Here is a 20,644-nt window from a genome sequence, read left to right on the forward strand (position 1 = left end):
CGGGCCGCTGCCTGGCCAGAGGTGGTCGTTGCCCAACCTGCCTCCATGGGACAATCATCCATTGCTCCTCTTGTCTGTGTCACCATCTACATGATCCTCAGCTAGCTCCACGCATACAGACTTTAAAACCAGTTCCTTGCCCCAGAGATACACTAGCAGTTGATCCATCAGCTCCAGTATCAGTCATATCCACAGCAACAGCTTCTCTGGAGTTAGCTCCTCAGTTCCAGGCTACTCAGTCTCCTGAGCTCCACAGTGACTCTGTCTCCAAGAGGGTCGAGGTCGACCCGCCGCTGTCCCCAGGGCTTTGTTGTGGGTCCTCAATGACCAGGCCTCAGCATTGGGTCAAAGACATCCCCATGTCTCAATGGGATGACTTTAAAGTTCTTTAGCCAATGCTGGCTCCCAAGCTTTCAAGCTCCTCCTCTGCTTTCGGCCTCCTGACTAATAGGATCGTCAAGCCTTTGGGTGCCACTGGCCGAAAGGCAGACATCCAGATCCTCTTTCTGCATTCCATCAGTCGAATTCTCTTCCTGGATTCCTTCACCGCAAGGCTGACCTCAGGACTTCAGGATCCTCTGTCACTGGCATCCTCCAAGGTTTCTGATGAGCAGCATCATCAGACTCTCTGCTCCTTTGTCTCTCAACTTCTTTGTTGACACACATCAGTATCTGGCTGTCATTCCGAAGCCCCCACCGAACACCCTGTTGTTTTTTTGTTTTGGACTTTTATTGCCATCTGGTATCCGTCTTGAAGTCAAAAAGATTTTTTTGTCTGATTCAGCAAAAAAAACCAAAAAAAAACCCAATAAATTAAATGTAGTTTTGGTCAGCCTCTATTTGCTCCATACTTCTCGTATTTTATATTCAACATTACAGTAAAGGCAAACTGTTGAGGTTTGTAGTTATACAACAAAAAGCTAACTTTTTGCTTGCAAGTAATGTTTTACCTTGTTATACAAGTATATGGTTATCAAGTAACATATTTACGATGGTGTAAGAAGTTGTTTTTTTAATGCTTAACGTCAGAAATGTCTGTCTTCAGTTTTTTCGCTTCTTATTTTCCCAGGAGCCGAGAGTTCTCAAATTCAGATTTCAGTTGTTGTAGCAGTCAGCGTTCTCATAGTTGTCTGCCTGCTCAAAATCATCATGTGGTGAGTGTGTGAACTTGTACACCTGGAAACTATTCCCTGCACTTAACTGTGTCTACATTTTGTTTATTACTTTCTTACTCCTGATTGCATTAAATTAGTTTCTTTCCTAAAAATTTCTACACACAAATCCCTCAGTATGACAACGGGAGGCGAAAAAAGTTTTGTGCAAATTAATAATATTTTTTTTTTAATTGTTGAATTTATTTTTGTTGAAATAAATAATAATTATTTGCACAGTTAATTTCTAAATTAACAGTGCAAAATCCAATAAAAACATTGGAATAGCCTCATATTTCATGCTTTCACAGTTTGAGAACAATTGTACCAAATAAATCAGTTGAAGCATTTGTTCCACAGAGGTTTTAGGGGGCGGTGTGTCAAGCCAAGCTGGAATTTTGGCTCAATTTAGCCAAATGTACCCAAAAGTGCGTTAAATAGTTTTTCACCTCAAAAGAGAATCTGGTGTAATTAAAATTCTGATTTCTACTGTATGACTGTTTCTGCATGTCACATAACCTGTTGTCATGACATTTACTCTGTGTATCATCAAAATGTATCATTGTCCACACAATGGAATCACAACAACAAATAGAAAATGAGCTCAATTGTTTCTTCTTGGCTCCATTTAGTGGAATTTTATTGAGGAAAAAGACATAAAATGAAAACAGTTGTCAACAAATGTGCAAAATACCATTTATCAATTTTTAAAAATGTGCAATCGCCAATCCAGAATATATGCTGAAAACTAATTTTGATTCTGTTTCTGATTCTTTTTTTTTCAGCATTGTCATAATGACGTATTGGTGTGGAGAATTTTGAGGAAAGAGATTGATTTAATACAATTTGAAATAATGCTGCACATACGAAAAAATGAATCGCTGTGAATATTTTCCGGAAGCTCTGTAGTACTTGAACTTCTTATGTGTAAAAATATCTAGTTTGGGCTCCAAAAAATCGGCATCCTACAGACTCACTTACTACTAATTCCAGAACTTGTTCCTGTCTTGTGTCATGAAACACAATAATTATTCTCACTGTTCTATTATTTCTTCCAGGTTTGTAAAGGTCAAAAGTCCAACCCCACCACAAGTCAATGTAGGTGTAGTACTACACTGTCCTGATTACAAAAAAAAATCATCATGAGCAAACGATGTAACAATATTCTCTTTAAATTAGTCAAAATCACCTCTTGGTAACCATGACTGTTTTATCTGATTTTTTTATATTTCTGTTTTCTCTTCTAACTTCACACAGACTCCACTTAGTGAATAACTGGGCCTTGAATTGTGAGCCAGTACCACTGAGGGAGCTGTTTAACATGAGGATCTAAACTTCTTGGTAAAACAGCTTCCTCCATGCGTAGCGGCAGACGGCGACAGGAGGCGACGGACACACAGATCTCCAGATCTCTAAGACAAAGCAGCTCAGCAGAGTCTGACAGCCCAGAGGTCATCAACACACAAGAGAATAAATATTGACCTCTTTGGATAAAGACACTTTCTGTCTGTTGGACGTTAGTTTCATATAAATAAAAAAAAACCTGTTTCCATTAGGATTTTACTGCTAATTGTTATATAATTGGGATCTCTAATCTAGCACACCCAAAGCTCTGGCCTTTCTTTGCAAAAATGATAGCTGCAATTGATCTAATTGATCTATTTATGGTATTTATGGGGTTGCTCTAAAAAGTTATCCAATCAAAAAAAAAATCTTTCTCAGAGTTTTAAAAAAACCTTTTATTGGAAGTAAGTCAGTGTTTCAACATTTTAACATCACACATAAAGCAGATGAATACATCTAACTTGTTCTCTGCAATGACAAAAACCTGCTGTGGTGCCAATAGCAACATATGAACAATTAAACTAAACAACTCCACTTAAATGATTAGTGATTCACCTGCTGGGATCTGAATGCACAGCCTCACCTTGCTCCTGGTCCACATCTGGAGGAGAAAGAATTTTCAGATTTTTTTGCAGTGCAAAACTATTGTCTGTTGTGCTGCTGACGTTTATGACTGAAAAAATGACCTAGCTGTTTGAAAAGAGGTATTGTGCAAAGACAGTTAAATCCACTAGAGGGCAGCATCACTCCAGCAGTTTCTGAATGCATCGCGAACCTGATGATAAAACTTTTACAACCAGTTTCCTTCACATCAGTCACACCAGGAGTCAAGCAAACAAATCAGTTTAAATGTTTGCACTAAAACAGGAAAGATAATTTCAAACGTTTTTGAAAAAGGCAGTCCTAACAAGTGCAGCACTTTTTACATCTAGACGGTCACAGCAATACCAGAGGTGGAGTGGTTCCCATCTGCTCACATTGCTCTAGGCAAAATGACAGCAACCCTTTTGCTCTGCACAGGCGTTGGCATCTTGTTACGGTGCACCATCTTCGTTCAGGCACAAAACGGGCCTCGATAATATCTCCGTCTACAATCACTAACATCAGCTCTGGTCTCTGACAGACCTGTTCGTACAGCTTCCCACTATAGCAACTCACAATCCCATCTCACAATTACTACTCGGATACTAATTAATTCAGTGTTTGAAATAAAACATCTTTTATCCAAATAAAACTGAATTCGGGTGAAATATATCCGTGTTCTAAAGGCTCGAAGTTACTTGAAATGAATCAGCTCAGGCAACTTTCACAAAGATTTTAATGAATATGAGAAGCTTGTAAAATTGCAGAACTGTGTAGGCATGATGATAACGACATGCACAACATACAGAACCATTAAAGGAGAGTGAAGCTTTTTTACTCCTGCACACATGTAGACATGGCAGCTGTCTTGTTACCGCGCAGCACCTCAGTCCCAACTGAGATTTGATGAGACTTTTCAACTAAGGAAACTCCCCTGCTGACCCACCATCCCTCTCTGCTGTGACAGGAGCACCACAGTGACAAATCAGCAGGGGACCTTTTACAGAATAAAAGCTCCTTTTCATTCTGTATCACTGACCCACATTCAGCCCATCCATGGAGCATTGGCTCCAGCAATTTCCCTGACACAGCTGAGGCCGACACAGGAAACCTTAGGAACAGGACTTCACATATAACCAGAACCTGGAGGGAATCCATTAAGTAGTTAGAGGTATTTACAGTGCTCAGAGAGACATTCATAGTTAGCACGAGCTATTAATTGAAAACAATTCACAGGGCCACTTCTAAACACATTATAGTGGGTTTAAGGCATGGGAGGGTTTTCTTAGGGTTCCTACAAACAGCCATAGCATAAGAAGCTAAATTAAAATAATTTTCATCACATTAGCCAGCATTCATACCCTTTGTACTTTAGAATGAAGCTGTTTGATCTCTAATATTCTCTAACAAAACCTCTGTACATCACACAGCTACAATCATAAAGGGGAATTAATGTGTCCCACTGAAACCCCCTTGACAACATCTTAACCTCTGCAGCCTGTTTACTCAGTTACGTCCCAGTGGGCGATCGCTTTGACAACAGAGTCTGACGGGAGCAGACTGCTCATGGGCTGCACTTTCTATAGTTCACTGCGTATAGCAGTCAGCTGCACAAACATGCCCTTCACTGGCATTATGAAAGTACATCCAAGTGATTCGCAAAATGACACTGGATATGTTTGCATAACTTTATCACAAATACAAATGTCTGCCAGGTAATTAAGTTGAGTCAAATGACAGCTTGTGGCATGTGTTAAAGAGGAAGTCACATGAGGGCAGGGCTTTTGGGAAAACATATAAAATGCTGCCGACAGAGGAAATGTGTAATGTGGCAGAAAAAGAACAGTCGATGGTGATGTAAGACACTTACAGGAAAGTGAGACAATGGTGAGGTGTGTGGTAGGATTGGATGATGGGTTCAAGGTAGGATTGTATAAGAGGACATCACAAATCGCTTCCACTTTCCAGGTGTGGGGCCTTGTGAGCGAGGTTGAGAATAGTAGAAAAGGGGGAAAGATGCTCTGGACTGATAATCAGCTGTCAGGACAGAGAACATGTCAATGAATGAGCGCAAGGCAGGTGGAACCCTGGAAGCTGTAAGAAGTTGAGGTTTATGGTAGTTTCTTTGAAATTGAAAAAGACAGATCATCAAAGTTGATTACTTTTCACAGCTCTTGGGATCAGGACGATGTTCAGTTGGTAGATCTCTATGCTGCATTGTCAAAGAACTGATCTTTAATAACTGAATTCTGGACGGGTTGCCAATAGTCTAGCAGTTCTCTTCCCAGTGGGACGTTCTGGGCACGTCCCACCGGGAGGAGGCCCTGGAGACCCAGGACACGCTGGAGGGACTATATTTATCGGCTGGCCTGGGAACGCCTTGGGATTCTCCTGGAGGAGTTGGAACAAGTGGCTGGGGAGAGAGAATTCTGGGCCTCCCTTTTTAGGCTGCTACTGCCGCGACCCGTCCACGGATACGTGGAAAAGATGGATGGATGGAAGAAAATAGAGAGCTTTCCTCTCTCTTTAAGTGAGCAAACTGAGCAAAAGACAGTGGAGACAGGGTGGAGTGAGTGGACAACAGTGTCAGGGGTAACATGTCACAGCTGCAGGAGAGAATGCAAAGGGTTACAAAATGATAGTGTGAACAATTATGGATCATGATTTGGGGATGGTGGTGGCACTAACAAAAAGACAGAAGGTGATGAAATCTGAGATGGATTAAAAACGGTGCCTGACATTCTCTCACTCAAACCCCTTATACAGCCTGCAGCTGTTCTGGTACACAAGTAATCTGCAATTCATTCCTTCCAGCCTATGAATTACTCTATATTGAGGTGATGAGGTTAGCTGCGGATGAAACAAACAACATGGGCATGGTGGATTACAAATGACTTTGTCAGCCCTGTGTTTTTATGTCACACCCTGCATACATTGCATCCATCCTCTGCATTAGTACATCTTCCCGGTAAAACATCAAGTCACTCTGGTATTTCCATGTCACTTGGATTGAAAAGAGAACTGACATAAATGGCCTCCGTACAGTCAACAGGAGCCATCTCCACCCCCGCTCATCGGTCATCCAACTGTTCTGCCAGCTGTCTATTTTTGGTCCGTGTGACACACTTCAAGCAATTACTGTCTGAGTGGTGTCTGGACTTCTTCCAGAATATTCTCTTCAAATATGTTTTGGTTGGATGTCAAGTACATAGTATTTATTGGTCCGAATTTACGAGAGCCTTTAATAAAAAATAAATGTGGTCCCAGTCTATTAAACTGGTAATATAGAACATACACGGCGTCCCCTTTTTTAATTAGAGTAAGTTAGTTGGGATAGAGACTCAAAGACGAGGAACATTCCTAAAAGTTGTAACGGGGTGTTAAGACAAGTTTGGATCCAGTGTTCTTCCCTGAAGATAATTAACACTTAATACTTTATGTTACTGTAATAAATAAACTGTGGAGATAAAAAAAGAACCAATTAAAAGTTACTTTTAACACTGTCATGTTCTTTCCATCCAGAAAAGAATCCTCCACAGTAGCAGACACCCAAACATACAACCAGTTCAGAGCACATTCTGTCAAACTTCAGGGTGTTTTATTAGAACGTTGTGTGATATAACACTTTCACAAAATGGGACAATATTTTAAATCTTGCTTCTTCCATTTTCCTATCAACTCTGACCTCCACTTAAAACTATCCCCACAGCATGGCGCTGTCACCACAATGTTCCTTCCTGTGGGCGGCAAATTCACATTGATGTGCAGTCACAGCTTAGATTCTAGTAGCAAACTGCAAATGTGACTTTTTTAGGGGGGGTTCTTTAAACCAGCTCTTGGCTTTCTCTGATTGCCTTTAATGGTGTTGTCGGTCTCTTTGTGGTCATAGTAATTTTCATAATAATTTTCTATCTGGCTGTTAAGCAGGGAGTCTTAATTGTACATTTCTGGAGTTCAGGATGCGTACAGTTGTGTTTCTGTACGCAGTGTTACAGAAACAACTCCAAACCGAGACTTTAGCATGATATACTGACCTCAAATGATCATGTTTCATTAACTATTTTGTTATGCTGAGATTGTGTTACTTGGTGAAATGACCTGTTGCTTCTTTTAAGGCTAATGCTCAGTGAACTCAGGGGCTACGTTTACAATCCACATGCCTTTAAGTTTTATGTTGGGGGTTTTTTCCGGTTGTATTTACAGCACCTTAATCTTTATATATACTACAGAAAAAAGGAAAAAAAATCATTTTACATGTTTGGGGATTGTGATTTTAATTTTCTGTTTTTATCTCTGGGAATGTTTAAAACCTGCACCCTGGAGATTATGTGTCAAAACTAGGAAACATGAGTGGTCATTCTATCCTGAGGTATTGACAAACCATTTATTCTAAGATGGAACATACCAGAGTTATTAAGGATGGCTGTGGGCTCAGTGACTAAACTATCCCTACTTTTTAAATTAGAATGCTCTGCAGATAAAGCAGTGGCAGAGCTATAGATAGCAGAGGATATTCAGGGTCAGTGTTCAATAAAAAAATATTTCAGTTGCTGTTACAGAAGCTGCCAAGTAAAAAGATTCATGTATTTTTAAATCTCTTCATTACATTCATTATGTAATGATGCACAAAGCTTATTATTATCTAATTAATTGTCTAAATAATTGGTACTTGCAAGAGAACTAAAGTTTACATACTTTTATTAATACATATTTTAAATAGTCTATTTTATATTCAAGGATATACCTGTCTCATTTTTCTATAGAAAAAATAATTTACTTGACGGAATGAAAATTTCAATATAAGTATGCGCCGGTGGTATGAATGTTTGTGTCTGTTGAAGAGAACAAGTAGAGGCTCGCACAGGGCAATATCACCACTGTTGATATGGTGTGTAAAAACATTTTTATGTCAGTTTTACGTATTTATTTTAAAATATGTAATATTTTGTAGTTAGTGGGAGAAGTGTGAGTACTCCAAATCTTAAAACTTGCTCATTCAATAGGTAACTAATTTCAAACGACTCTGATTTGCTTCCATTGGTGAGTGACGGCGCTCCTGAGAACTCTTGGCCAATTAGAGAGCCTCGGAGGCGGGCCTTAGTCTGCTGTAATCAATCCTCCGATCAGCGCGTGAGCCTGTCCTGAGCGTCGTTAACGGCTCGGGCAAGCAGAGCCAAGCCGTGCGTCTTTCCGTTAGCGCGAAAAGCGAAAAAACTAGACGAAAAACAACATGGGGGAGAGATTTGTGGTGGTGCCTGTATACACTGGAAGGACGTCTGGCAAAGAGGAAGGGCGTTCGGGCAGCACTCGAGCTCACCCGGCACCGGACACCGGTGGGAGCAGAAGCAGTGTTCCGGGCACCGTGGCGGAAAATGAGCAGTTGGAGGACTCCGTGTTCGAGCCGACGGTACCTATCCTGGAGTACAACAGGGAACCTAATAAGTACGGTAAGACAGCTGGCTCAGACATTAGTCCGTGTCCCACTTCTTATCTCACTTTGTCTCCGGGGGATTAGACTTCGTAAGTCATTCGGGTATTGGTTGTAGTGCTGTTTACTGGAGTGCGCTAATTAAGTTTTGGGGTAACTGCACCCCCAAAATCACCGACGTAGAGAAGAAGCTAGTAGTACAAAGGTGGAGTTACAAATATTGTTACAGTGTGTAGTGTAATTAGTGGAGTCTTTATTAAAATTCCCCGTGTAGGGGGAATATCACATATATATTTTTTTAGGTTTTACTAAATTAGCTTAAACATAACGATAGTGGATTTAACATGGGATTTGTCTTTCAACAAACTGACTGTGCTGCAGCTTGAAATGCTGCAGCACAAATCCAGAATCCTATTCTATTCACAGTAAAAAAAAACAACATATAATGCACACATTATTTTTGTGTGCATGTTATTTTTCTTTAACTTTAGTTTTGGATTTTCTCTAGAGATATACTGATTAGAATTTTGGGTCCAATTTCTGAAATCTGAATTTTGTAAAGCTTAGTCCTGGCTTTGCCTGCTTAAGGCAATTCAGATTTTTCTTTAAAATTGATCATGTAAGGGTATATACATAAAGATAATGGAAATTGTTTTGTTGTACCCTTCCTGACCAGAGTGGTTGTTAATCTTCTGTAAGAACAGAGGTGATATTAACACCTGCTGGGGGAAAAAGCAGACACTGTGAAATATAGTTTTACTGATGCATATTTAAAAAAAGGAAAAAAAAAGCAAAGTGGTTAAATAGCACAGTGTGCATGTCTAGCATTACTGAAACAGCAGTGTCTTTCCTAAAGAATGCAAATCCTTACTTTGACTGTGAAATTTCTTAGTTCATATTGTAGCATTCCATGATCTAGAGATTCTGGGGGAAAAGGATACCTTATCAACTTTTGCTGTTATTCTATCAGCTTTAATCAATTTTTGACTTTATTCTTTGTATCATTCTCAAGAGTGTTTTTGTCATTGTGATTTGTTGGGGCTTTTGAAGGGTATGTTTTCTGATTGGAAAAAGATTGGACGTTAGAGTTTCCTCGTGACAGATCACATCTTAGGGGGGAAAATCGATCTTCCTTTTACAGTTAACCAATTTTTTAATGCTTGCCCACTTTTAACACTATATTTGTGTATTAATCTTGAGGATTTTTAACATTCAGTCGAATCTTTTCGCTTTAATTTCTTTGCTCTTCTTGCACTCAGACCTTGGTCCTCCAATAGCTGACAAACATGGTCACTCACTATAGCAACACCCGGGTAGGTAGAAGGCTCCAAAATAATTGTCAGGAAGTATTGGTCGTGCAAGCGTGCAAAATTACAGTACAATGATGGCTGGGCGTGTGTGTGGGAACAGTCTGGTGTTTGTATTGAGTCGTGATCAGTAGGACACACTGGGTTTCATCTGGTTTTGAGTCGTTTTGGTTGGAATGGAGTTTTTATGAGCTGCTTTACTCAGATCCATCTGACATATTTCACTTATCACAGTAAAATCTAGCCATAAACTCATAAAACAGTTGGAGAGCAGCAACCATGAAACAAGCTGATGTTTTGGTCTTCTAAAAAGACAGCATGGATGAATGAACAAAAAAAAAAATCTAAGGGTAAATTGAGTGGCTGATAAACTTGTGATAAATCATGGTGACAGAAGAGGCTGGCTATTGACATAGCAAGCCAGTGTGTTATAATAAGCCTGAAAAGTGTTTCTCTGGCTCAGAGCCACAGCAAAACACTGAGCGAGTAACAAGTGAGTTGTGACTGCACTGAACTACTGCTAATCATTCAAACATGCTCCCATGCATTTTACAAATTATAAATGTGCTGAGTATTTTTCGTATTGCATAAAAGTGTCCTGAATCGATAGGTGTGTTGAGCAAAGCCTAGTCAGCAACAAGCAGCAAAGCTATGAAAATGTTATCCACATGATTTCCTTCTTAAAAAAAACACAACAACAAGTCGAGACCTGTCTATTCCGTTTCAATGCATGGACTCAGTTTGATTCAAATCTCAGCTGGTGACTTGGAAAACGTGTTGTGGACACATATCTGTGTAGTTATGGTGGTATGTGTCCTCACTGTTAGGTTTGTCATTGCCTCTGCTATAAATTATTCTGTTAGGCAACCATAGAATAGATTGTGTGTTGCTCCCTTTCATCAGCGCATATTTTAATCAGTCTCTGTTACTTGATCCTGAGGAAGACTGTCTCCTGTGAACACATGCAGCCGGCATTCACACGATCAGATAGTGTTTACTTTAGGCAATTTCAGTTATAGCATTTTGTTCAAAGCTTAAAATATTCACAATCCATATCCTCTAACTATGATTAAAAAGCAAGAAATGATTTTTGGTGAGGACTCCAAAAAGCAGGGGTTGTATGTCATTTTCCCCGAAGCCGTTTTTGTGACTTATCTAGTTTTAGTACTTTACTTCCTTCTTTTTCCAGTTTTTTTGTGCTATCAATACACAATGGATTGCAGTAAATATAAGACTTTTTTGATGATTCATTTCCTCATCTGCGGGTGAATCTTCTGAAACAAATCTTGTTGATGAAGAGTCTCGTTTTCCAAACCTCATTTTCTGCAACAGTAGCCCAATGAGAAAATGGGTTTCAGAAATGTTAGCGTGATGGACGGTCAGGCATTTTCCATTACAGCAGGAAACACCTTGTGGTAATTTTAGTAATGCAGGGAAGAGTGTATATACCTGGCCTTGCTTCAGCTCTCTGTTTCAATTTCTTATTTTACTTGGAAAGGTGTACCTGATTGGGAAACTTGTGCAACCCTTTGTGTGCCTTTCCAGTTGTAATAAAAGGGCTTTATTTGGTCTTTAGAGAGTCATTCAACTCAATCAAAAAAAAGTGGTGGCACATGCTAAAGTACATCTGATTTGGAACATTGTTCTGTTTTGTTCATGGTTTCAAAATAAATTTCTAAAGATAAAGCGTTGGATAGAAAAGAGGAAGCCGTGGTTAAGAACAAAGAAGCAAGATTATTTGTGAATTATTGCTTTTTGTTCTAAGAAGCGTTGTCTTTTTTAGGTCACCAGATATTATGTTGGTGTTTTTCTCATTCTAATAGAACGAACGGAAGCCTGTGAAATGTATGCTGGTGTTAAACCTACCACGCACTACTGTAGAAAAAAGGGTCAATGTATAGAGTAACTATTAACAGTTTTCAGTTTCAATTGACCTGAGCATTGAGCCAGAGCTGCTGCTGCAGACGGCCTTCTTTGTAGAAAAAGAACATGAAACCACTAACGTTTCTCAAGAGGAGCCAAGGGATAAACCTAAAGTTAAATGGTTGTTTTTAATGAGAAGGGACTCATTTCTGACCATGACAAGCAGGGATGGGCATTTCAAACTGCAGCACAAATCCAGAATCCTATTCTATTCACAGCACAGCCTGAGGAACGCACTGTGAGCTGTAGAGACGAGGTAACCTTTAGTCCAAACAGTGAAACTGTTGTTCAGCTTTAGTTCTGTTGCTTAAGAAGGACACAAATTACCTCTTATTCCACTGTGAACTGGTGCCAAGGGTACTGGTGTCCAGATGTCCAGAGATGATAGATTTGTGCTAGTAAACAGAGCTTCTTGCTCAGCCAAAACCTGATCAGTGTGCACCTTGTCTCATATGGCAGCACACACACACACGGCCTCGTGTGTGTGCTAACGGTGTGGATCTGGTTCATAATCTTTTGCAACTTTAAAACTGAAAGTTTTTGAAAATTAAAGGTTTGAAGCTAAAAAAATTTTTTTTGGATTTTTGATAATGAAAAATAATTTCTTTGCTATGATGGGTAGATTTAGCCTCAAATTTGGACTGCACATTATATCGCAAATTTATTGATGTTGCAGAGTGACTGTATGCTATGTATATTGCTTTATAAAAATTTACAACTAATTTGTTTCTTTGCCTAGATGGCCATTGTCAAAAACAACTTTTCCTGTTAACTATTGTTGATTGACGTATTGAATATTTTATTTTGCAGTAGGTGGTTAGAGTGCTCATTATCTGGATTTTATGCATCACATAGTTTCCTTGGCTAGGGGAGATGAATAATATTAAAGCTAAATAATTTGGACAAGAGCAGAAGAATATTAAGTGTATTAAACTAAGTATTTTAAAAGCTGGAAAACATAACCACGGATATTATCTCCTGCCATAAATTGAAAGACCATTGATGGGGTGACGTCAAAGCTCCCTCTAACTTGGAGTAGGTAAAAGTACTGTACTTACACAGTTCATTGCAACTGCTGCCATGAAGGGTCATAGATCACATACTATACATACTGGGTGATTGGGAATCATGTTTTTTCTCTGTGGAACACCAAACCAAAGTCATGGGGCGCTATCATGTATGCATGGCCATTGTCTGGCATGTAATGTCATATCAGTGTAACATATTTCTGTGGCGTGACAGCCGAAATGTTTAGTATGCCAAATGAGAGGAGGGAAATAAAGGCTCAAAGGTCTAAATGTGAATTAGTTTTAGAAGACCTTGCTGAAAAACAACAGATTCCTAATGAGGACTCAGTTTTAACTATTAATAGACAGCCGTAGTATGGATTTCACGTTTTCCTAACATCATGCAGACCTAGCAATGATGAGTCTGCATCACATGATCAGACCTATAGCCGAATGGACAAAGCACCTCTTAAAATACTAATTTGCCTGTTGGTCTGCATAACTTTGACCAGTGGGAATTCTGAAATAAATTCCCTATCATTGTAGAAGCTCTGTACAATAAAAAACTATGGCTTTTTTGTATTTCTGAGGCCCTGCCATTGTGGATGACTTCCTTTACTTACATAATGGAAAAAAGTTTAAAAAAATTTCCCCCATGTCTATTTTCTAAATATGTGTTTATAGACTTAAGGAAGGCGTTCACTGTGAGTCATTTCAACCATGTTGTCTTTTCCTAATGCAGTAAATAATGCTGAGAGCCAAAAAAAGTGAGTGCTGGGAATGGCACAACACTGGAGAAATAACATACTGTAGTTTCACATGAGAACAACAACTAGTTTATTTTTTTTAATCAACCACTAATCAATTTATTCAAACAATTTTGTAGTATATTTTGTCTTAGATGGATCTAATAGACAAACCCAGTCCATTTTTACCTAATATTGTCTGAAAGTTTGTTAAAAAATTTGTAATCTAGATGGCCATTAAAGGGTTACATAACCTGAGTTTTGGGCTTGCCAAAGCATGCTGTGTCCCATACGCTATTTATAATGTTTAATGGATGAGTACTGCTGTTACTTAAGATGGTACAGATGCAGCTTTCCATGGCTACTGTGGAAAGCTTCATGTATTTGTCTTTTTCTTTAGCCAATGCAGAGGTTGTTGTTCCCCCCAGCTGTTCTCTTTAAGTTTTAACAGCTCAAATCTAGTTGGAACTAGTTTCTCCACCATCATATTTAGACTTGAGCTCAGCTGAAACACGTAGTCTCCTTTCTCTACACACATTTTATTGAAATGTTTTATGAAACAAGTAGGGCTGTTGTAAATGAATATTTTAGTAATCGAGTAATCTATCGATTATTCTTACAATTAATCGAGTCATTGGATTTTTAAAAAAAAGATAAAGTAAAACATTGGTAAATCTAACATCAGTATTACTATCGCATATCAACATCAGTCCAATTTTTCACAGTTGAGCTTCCCTAACAATAACTTTTCTGTAGTTTAGAAAATTAACTCTTAACAATAATAGCTCACATTACAAGTTAACCTGAATAAAAGTTATACAAAAATCTGAAATTATATTTGATTCAATAATAAAAAGGCAGGCTCACAAATACGCTTATAAAAATGTCTGTACTCCAGCTTTTACTTTATGCATTCATCTTCAGTCAATTTAATAGATGAATTCTCACCTTGCCCAGACATTTATAGCTTTTGTGTTTATGTTAGCGACGGGATTTAACACCTTCGTTTGTCACACGCAGAAACTCATCTACCAGCTACGTGCCGCCACGATGAGCTCCGCCACCCATTTGTTGAGACCGGGATGATATGAAATAAATTTTCCGGTTCGTCCGTAAAGCTACACTTACGTTAATTATCTAATGCACAGCTGCCCGCAGTATACGGTCTATCCGCTCACCTGTATAAATACACCTGCAGCGCTCTTCCCCTCTGTTCGCTCTGAACCGCCACCAGGCAGCAGCTCCGGGAGGAGAAAAGCTGCCGTACTCCAGGCATCGCGCCAGTCATTTTAAAGATGCTTATTGGTCCCCCGAAAAACGACAGAAAGACCCAGACATTATCATCAATCAATAAAATTCTCCCAGGTCAAACTTGAAAACTGGACGTTATGCTGCTAACACTTAGCTTTCGTCAACAACTCAGGCGGAACACAAATAATAACCCTGCCGGAACACGGTGCGCTAAATAATAAAATATACTGTAATTTAACGACACTTCGAGGCAGATAAATTTTCCTCGAGGAATTTTAATAATCGAGGTACTGGAATCACTCGAGGAATAGTTTCAGCCCTAGAAACAAGTTATCTGGGCTAGTCACCCTTCTTTAATAGTCACACAAAAATATGGCACGGTGTACTTTCTGCAAAATAATGTAAAGTTCTGTCTGAAAACAAACAAACAAAAAAAACTTTTCCAGTAATCATTTAACCCCAGATTACAATGTTAACATGATTTAGCTTTTTTTTCTACAAACATTTGAGTACATATCTTTTATGTCAGTGGTTCAAAATAGATAACACATCTGGTCAGAAGAGGGCAACATTGTGTCATGGTTAGTCTTGAACCGTCAGCTTTTGGTTAAATAAAAAGCAAGATACCAAAGCAGGAGCTGTAACAATGCAGGTCTTGTTATATTGAAAATGAGAGGTGGAAAAAATCTTCTTTTCATCTCTTTGGTATGATATCTTAAAAGTTCATGTGATGCTATCACCAGTAGCCATGCCACCTAAAATTGTACTTTAGTTGCTGTTGTGTTGTATAACACAGCATCGAGCAATAAGATGACTTTTGACAATGTCCATGATCTTAACCCACATGAAATGATAAAGAGTTTATACCCTCTGTTGTAATCTGCAACAATTTTAATCTGTGCTGCATTCTTTATCCCCCAGGGGGCACTGTTTAGTAATCAGTTATGCTTATAGGGGATGACTGGTATCAGTTAATGGATTGCTACTTTACTCTTGTAGCACTGGGAGACTGCCACAGTTCTGGAGAACGAAGGTTATTTTTCTTTTGAAGACCAGTTTAGTATTGCATAATACAAGACACCTTTACGGGGCTTTGTTTTTTTTCTCTGTAGCAAGAGTAAATCAGACTAATTGGTGATTTATTTTTTTTTTTTAATGTATTTTTTGTTTGTTTAATTAAATTACTTAAAATGTATTGATTTGTTTGTCACATTTTTATGCTTTTAGATATCAAATTAATCTAGACATAGGTGTGGAAATAAATTGTCCCACTAATTATTGTGATAAACTATAATATTGTCTTGAGACTGTTTACAACTAATATATTGATAATGGCATAACAATGCAAGGTTAACTTCTCAAAGACCAATGAACTGTAATTTTGCAAAGAAAACTTACAAAATTAAGCTGGAAGGTATATTAAATATCCTAAATAAAACACAACAAAATATAGTAAATAAAATGACAAAAAACGAGAAAAGAACCACACACTCAACCTAAATCATGACTAAAAATGGATTATGATCCCTCTGTAAGCAAAATTGCCCTAAAAAAAATATTAATCAGAACAGAAATTATCCAGCTAATTTTAAGTTATCATGCGATTAATTGCTTATTGCAACAGGCTTATCTGGTCTTCTGACTGAATTATTCTCAAATTACAAAATACTGTATGAATATGAGTGAAGAAGCTGGAGAAGAAAGAGCGCCTACGTCCTTCACTCATGCCCTTGCTTTCAGGTTAAGTTTTGGCTCATCTTCCGTCTGTGCAGTCGATCGATAACTTTATTTTGAGATTAGAAATTTGAGCCTACAGAAGAGAAGTCCACATTAGCGTAATTGTTGAAGTCAGGCAGAACAATGGACTATGGACATATGAAACCAACATGTAGGTTTCCATTAAGTCCTATCTTAATGCAGCACTGATGAGCTGTTTTTTTTATTTGCGCAATAACAATAAAAGCTATAAAATAGAAATGTGACATGATGTTATTGGGTCTACCACTGATGGCAATATGTTTTCAGTGGGATATTCTTGAATGATGATTTATTTTTCTCCAAAATATCCAAGAACACTAGACATTATATAAATATATATATATATATATATATATATATATATATATATATATATATATATATATATATTACACACACGTATTTCAACTGTGCTTAGCGTGTTTGAGCGTCGCAGATACAGAGCAGAAGCGTGTGTTTTTGTTGCGCTTTTATCCGTTTTGGAGTTGGCTCTCCCCTTGGACTTTGGTAGGGGAAACGCTGCAGTGTGTGCACTTTTCGTTTTTGTGAGTTTTTGTGTGACAAATATTTTGGTGTTAAGATCAACTGCAAAGCAGGGATGAGGGAGAAACTTAACATTTCGCAAGATCAAAGTTCTGTTAAACCACAGCAGTCTGTATTTGTGAAAAAGGATTACAGTAAATGTTGACCTCTAGCTATTGATTTGTTCAAGTGCTGTCATTCACACATTAACCACATACTTTTTAGGTGAATAAATATGGTTAACATGGATGAAATTGAAATAATAAAGATAATGGAAAATGCAGAATTTGGGGGAAAAATAAAACAGATTTTATAAGGCTCTATTTTAGTTACAACAGTACAATGTTAAACAGTCATATTATGTCATTCCTGAAGAACTTTTTTTACACTTATTGGGTCCTTAGTAATTAGATGTGAACTATCATTCTTAAAAATATTGGCAGTATTTTCCTGTGGTGTGTGTGGTTACCCTCCTTGCCCATGTGGGTCTTGGTGTTCCTCTTACCTCCCTCTGCACCTCCTCCTTTTCCTGTTTCCTGCATCTCCCTCCCTTCTTTCAACTGTATTGATCTTCCATTGGTGTCAGTGGGGTAATAAAAGTGGGGGTGGTTAGCTCTCCACTTGGTTAATATCCAAGATAACTTTAAACCCACAACACTAGAAACTGGTCTTTTCATGTAGTCGACTCTTGTGACGTTGGTATTTTTAATATTTCCCGTCAGTAAGGGCTGTTGCTTACTTGGTGTGGGAAGTGGTTTGTAACACTATATCTTTTGGAAGTGACTAATTTTATTGGTCAGATCAGCTGATGGGACTGAAATATCATTATTGCTACTGAACAGAGCTGCTTTAATGCAGGATATTTTGTTGTCCTTCCTGACAACAAAATATGTGCGTGGCTTTAATTGATAATTATGTGCAAGAATAAAGGCATTTTACTCCAAATACATAATTCATGGTACTGCTAAACACCTGTCACTACAGACTGGGTCAAATAACATTGCATAGGCAAACAGGATGAGTATAGCGCTGTTGTCTGTGTGTGAAAATGTTCCTGAATGGATCGGCTCCAGACTTCCTCCTTTCTCACAACAGCAGTCGATCCCGTCAGTATTTGTCGTCTGTGAGATAAAGCAGCAATCCAAGAGTTGGAAGTCAGCCCTTAGAGAACAGAAAGGACCTCTAGTATGTTCTCACACGCTAATAAGCACAAATGCATGTCATGTTTTCTGCGAGGGTGTCTGTCTATGTGGACTGCCCCCTCTGGGCGGGGCAGACCCACTCTTCCTTATTTGGACGGTTGAGGTGGGGGTCGATCTCAGATGGGAGGACAGCTGAATTCTGGTGACTACAACAAAAACTTGAGCATGAGACTCATTGTCTGCTGAGGAGCGTTGAAGTTCATCAGGTCTGAAGAACGTAAAGAAACTGAGGACAAGAAGGAGGAGGAAGAGCGGTTGGCCAGAGGAAAAGAAAGAAGAAGAAGCAGCTTAAGAGGGAGAAGGAGATAAGAGGGGACAGAGTCGGACTAACAGAAAATGCCCACTAACTTCACTGTGGTCCCAGTGAAAGACGGCACTGGAAAGACAAGAGAGGAAGAGGAAGATGTGGATGGGAGCAACGTGCTAAGAGAGGAAGAAGATCCTACATGTGAGATCAGATTCTGTTTTCTTTTACATTTATTCAGATACAAGAACATGTCTTTTATAGATTTCTACACATTGGAAACAAATTTCTGACTTTTTAAAAAAACTTTTTTTCCATCTGTTAGCGTGTAGATAAGGAAGTCCTTCAGGAAAGTTCTAGAGTTTGCTTACAGGATCCAACACAAGCTGACAATTTAGCTTTATTTTGAGGGTAATTACTGCCTTTATTTTTCAGAAAAACTGTTTATGGCTCATGTGGGTGGATAATGTGAAAGCAGTAGTACATTTTAGGGAGCGCTTGTTCGTTGTCCAACTGCTGCATGAGATGGGTTTCCCTCACACGCAACTGCCACTCAAGGAAGTGACATGAGGACCGTTCGCTTGTTTCCTTTTTAGCCTCAGTGTCCCTGCTACTCCATGCATTTACCTTCACAGTTGACAGTTCAATGTGTTTTTTTTCTTTTCTTTCTTTTTGTTTTTTACGTCACTTAGCAACCAGATCCCCAGCCAACTCCATCTTTCTGTTCAGTTCTATTCTGAGTTACTGTCTGAAGAAACCCAGTTGTTTTGATGGATGGAACTTTAACGTCAAGTCATTTGGAAACATATTGGTATCAGTCACCAGACTTACTGATTGATAGTAGAAACAGAGCTTGTGGAAAAAACGGGCAATTATTTTAATACCTCATACTGAAAAACATATGAATAAAATTTTTTGCAGGTAACTATGTTCAAGAAATATCAGAATATATATTATTAGCCTTCAGACTTTTTATTTCTTGGCTTCTTCTGTGGGAGACCATGAATTATTTACATTGGGATCAGAGGCATTGTCGCATCTCGCTGTACGAGAAATAAGTCCCTGTAACAGGACAGAATGACGAACTAACAATGCATGCATTAGCAGTTAGCATGTTTAGCATGAAACTGAAAGTGAAACTGTAGGCTCTTTTTGCATTTCAAATAGTATTTTGATTCTTTATTGGTCTGTGAGATTTCTAAAACACTGGCAACATTTCCCGATTCATGTTCCAGACCAGAGGTTGATGCCTCCTCTACCTCTATAAATCAGCAACTTTGTTCTAATATTTTTGATAGGGATACACTGGCCAATCAGCTGTACAATAATAAATAATAAAATAAAAGGTTTCCACAGTTTTAGGAGATCAGTAATCTTAACCACTGATGCTAAAGTCTGAAAATCAGTCACAGTCCCCTTTCTCTCTACTGCCCTTCAGGTCACGTCTGCACATGGGTGGTTAACAATCCTCAGCCCACGGTTGCCAACTTAGCAACTTTGTAGCTATTTTTAGCTACTTTTCAGACAAAAAAATTGGCATTGACCAAAATCAGAATCAGCAGGTCTGGCTTTTTAAAAATTAGTGCAGCCCTTATTTTTAGCAATCTTCTTATCTCTGGACAATCACACTCTCTCTTGCCCTGTTTCAGCCTGAATGAGTCACAGACATGTTTTTTGAGGTAAGAAATCTTCTTACGTCCATGGCCTTTGTCTGACTTTGTTTTAAATCACTCCACTAAATGTGAAAATAAGTCTTCTTCATTCAGTAACAGCCCCACTCTAAAGAGTGTTGTAAGTGCACTTGGTAGCTCTTAATTATTGATTTGAAAAAGATTAAATGTTTGAGTTTCTGACTAGCTAGTCAAGGAGTCAATGCAAATCCAGCTGAAAATATTCTGTTTCCAGTCACCTGGTGACTTTTTTGTGGATCTGTATTAGCAACGTTACCTACAGTATGTAGTCATGCATACCTGAACTTGCTTGCACTAAAGTTAAAAAAAACATTTGCTCTGTAAGAATTTCCTTTGATTTGTTATGGTCCATTTGTTTCAGGCCAATAGAGGAAATCATAAATGCCACTACACAGGAACTTCAAGCTGTGACTGGTCCACAGCATGTAAACTTTTAATTAGCGAGGATTGAGCTGGCAGTTGGAAAGAGACCAGTGTTGTGATTTTTT

At 38.6% G+C, this 20,644-nt stretch overlaps 1 protein-coding gene and 1 long non-coding RNA gene across 6 annotated transcripts in view; both read left to right on the forward strand.

Annotated features, from left to right (window-relative positions):
* Positions 1-1,067: 1,067 nt before the first annotated feature.
* Positions 1,068-2,536, forward strand: LOC116711651 (uncharacterized). The gene is made up of 3 exons (XR_004337298.1): positions 1,068-1,154; positions 2,210-2,249; positions 2,409-2,536. It is a non-coding gene; the product is annotated as an uncharacterized LOC116711651 (long non-coding RNA).
* Positions 2,537-8,211: 5,675 nt separating this feature from the next.
* The window catches only part of slc12a7b (solute carrier family 12 member 7b), a 60,980-nt gene continuing 48,547 nt past the window's right edge, over positions 8,212-20,644 (forward strand). For 3 of the 5 annotated variants that reach the window (XM_032551742.1, XM_032551743.1, XM_032551746.1), the window contains exon 1: positions 8,212-8,524. In XM_032551742.1, coding sequence (XP_032407633.1) covers positions 8,308-8,524 — 217 coding nt within the window. In that variant the 5' untranslated portion in view covers positions 8,212-8,307. Of the gene's footprint in view, positions 8,525-18,318; positions 18,670-20,644 lie in introns of those variants that run through there. The other 2 variants (XM_032551745.1, XM_032551744.1) reach the window with 2 other exon arrangements.

This window comes from Xiphophorus hellerii, chromosome 21, assembly GCF_003331165.1.
Source record: "Xiphophorus hellerii strain 12219 chromosome 21, Xiphophorus_hellerii-4.1, whole genome shotgun sequence".
Lineage (NCBI taxonomy): Eukaryota > Metazoa > Chordata > Actinopteri > Cyprinodontiformes > Poeciliidae > Xiphophorus > Xiphophorus hellerii.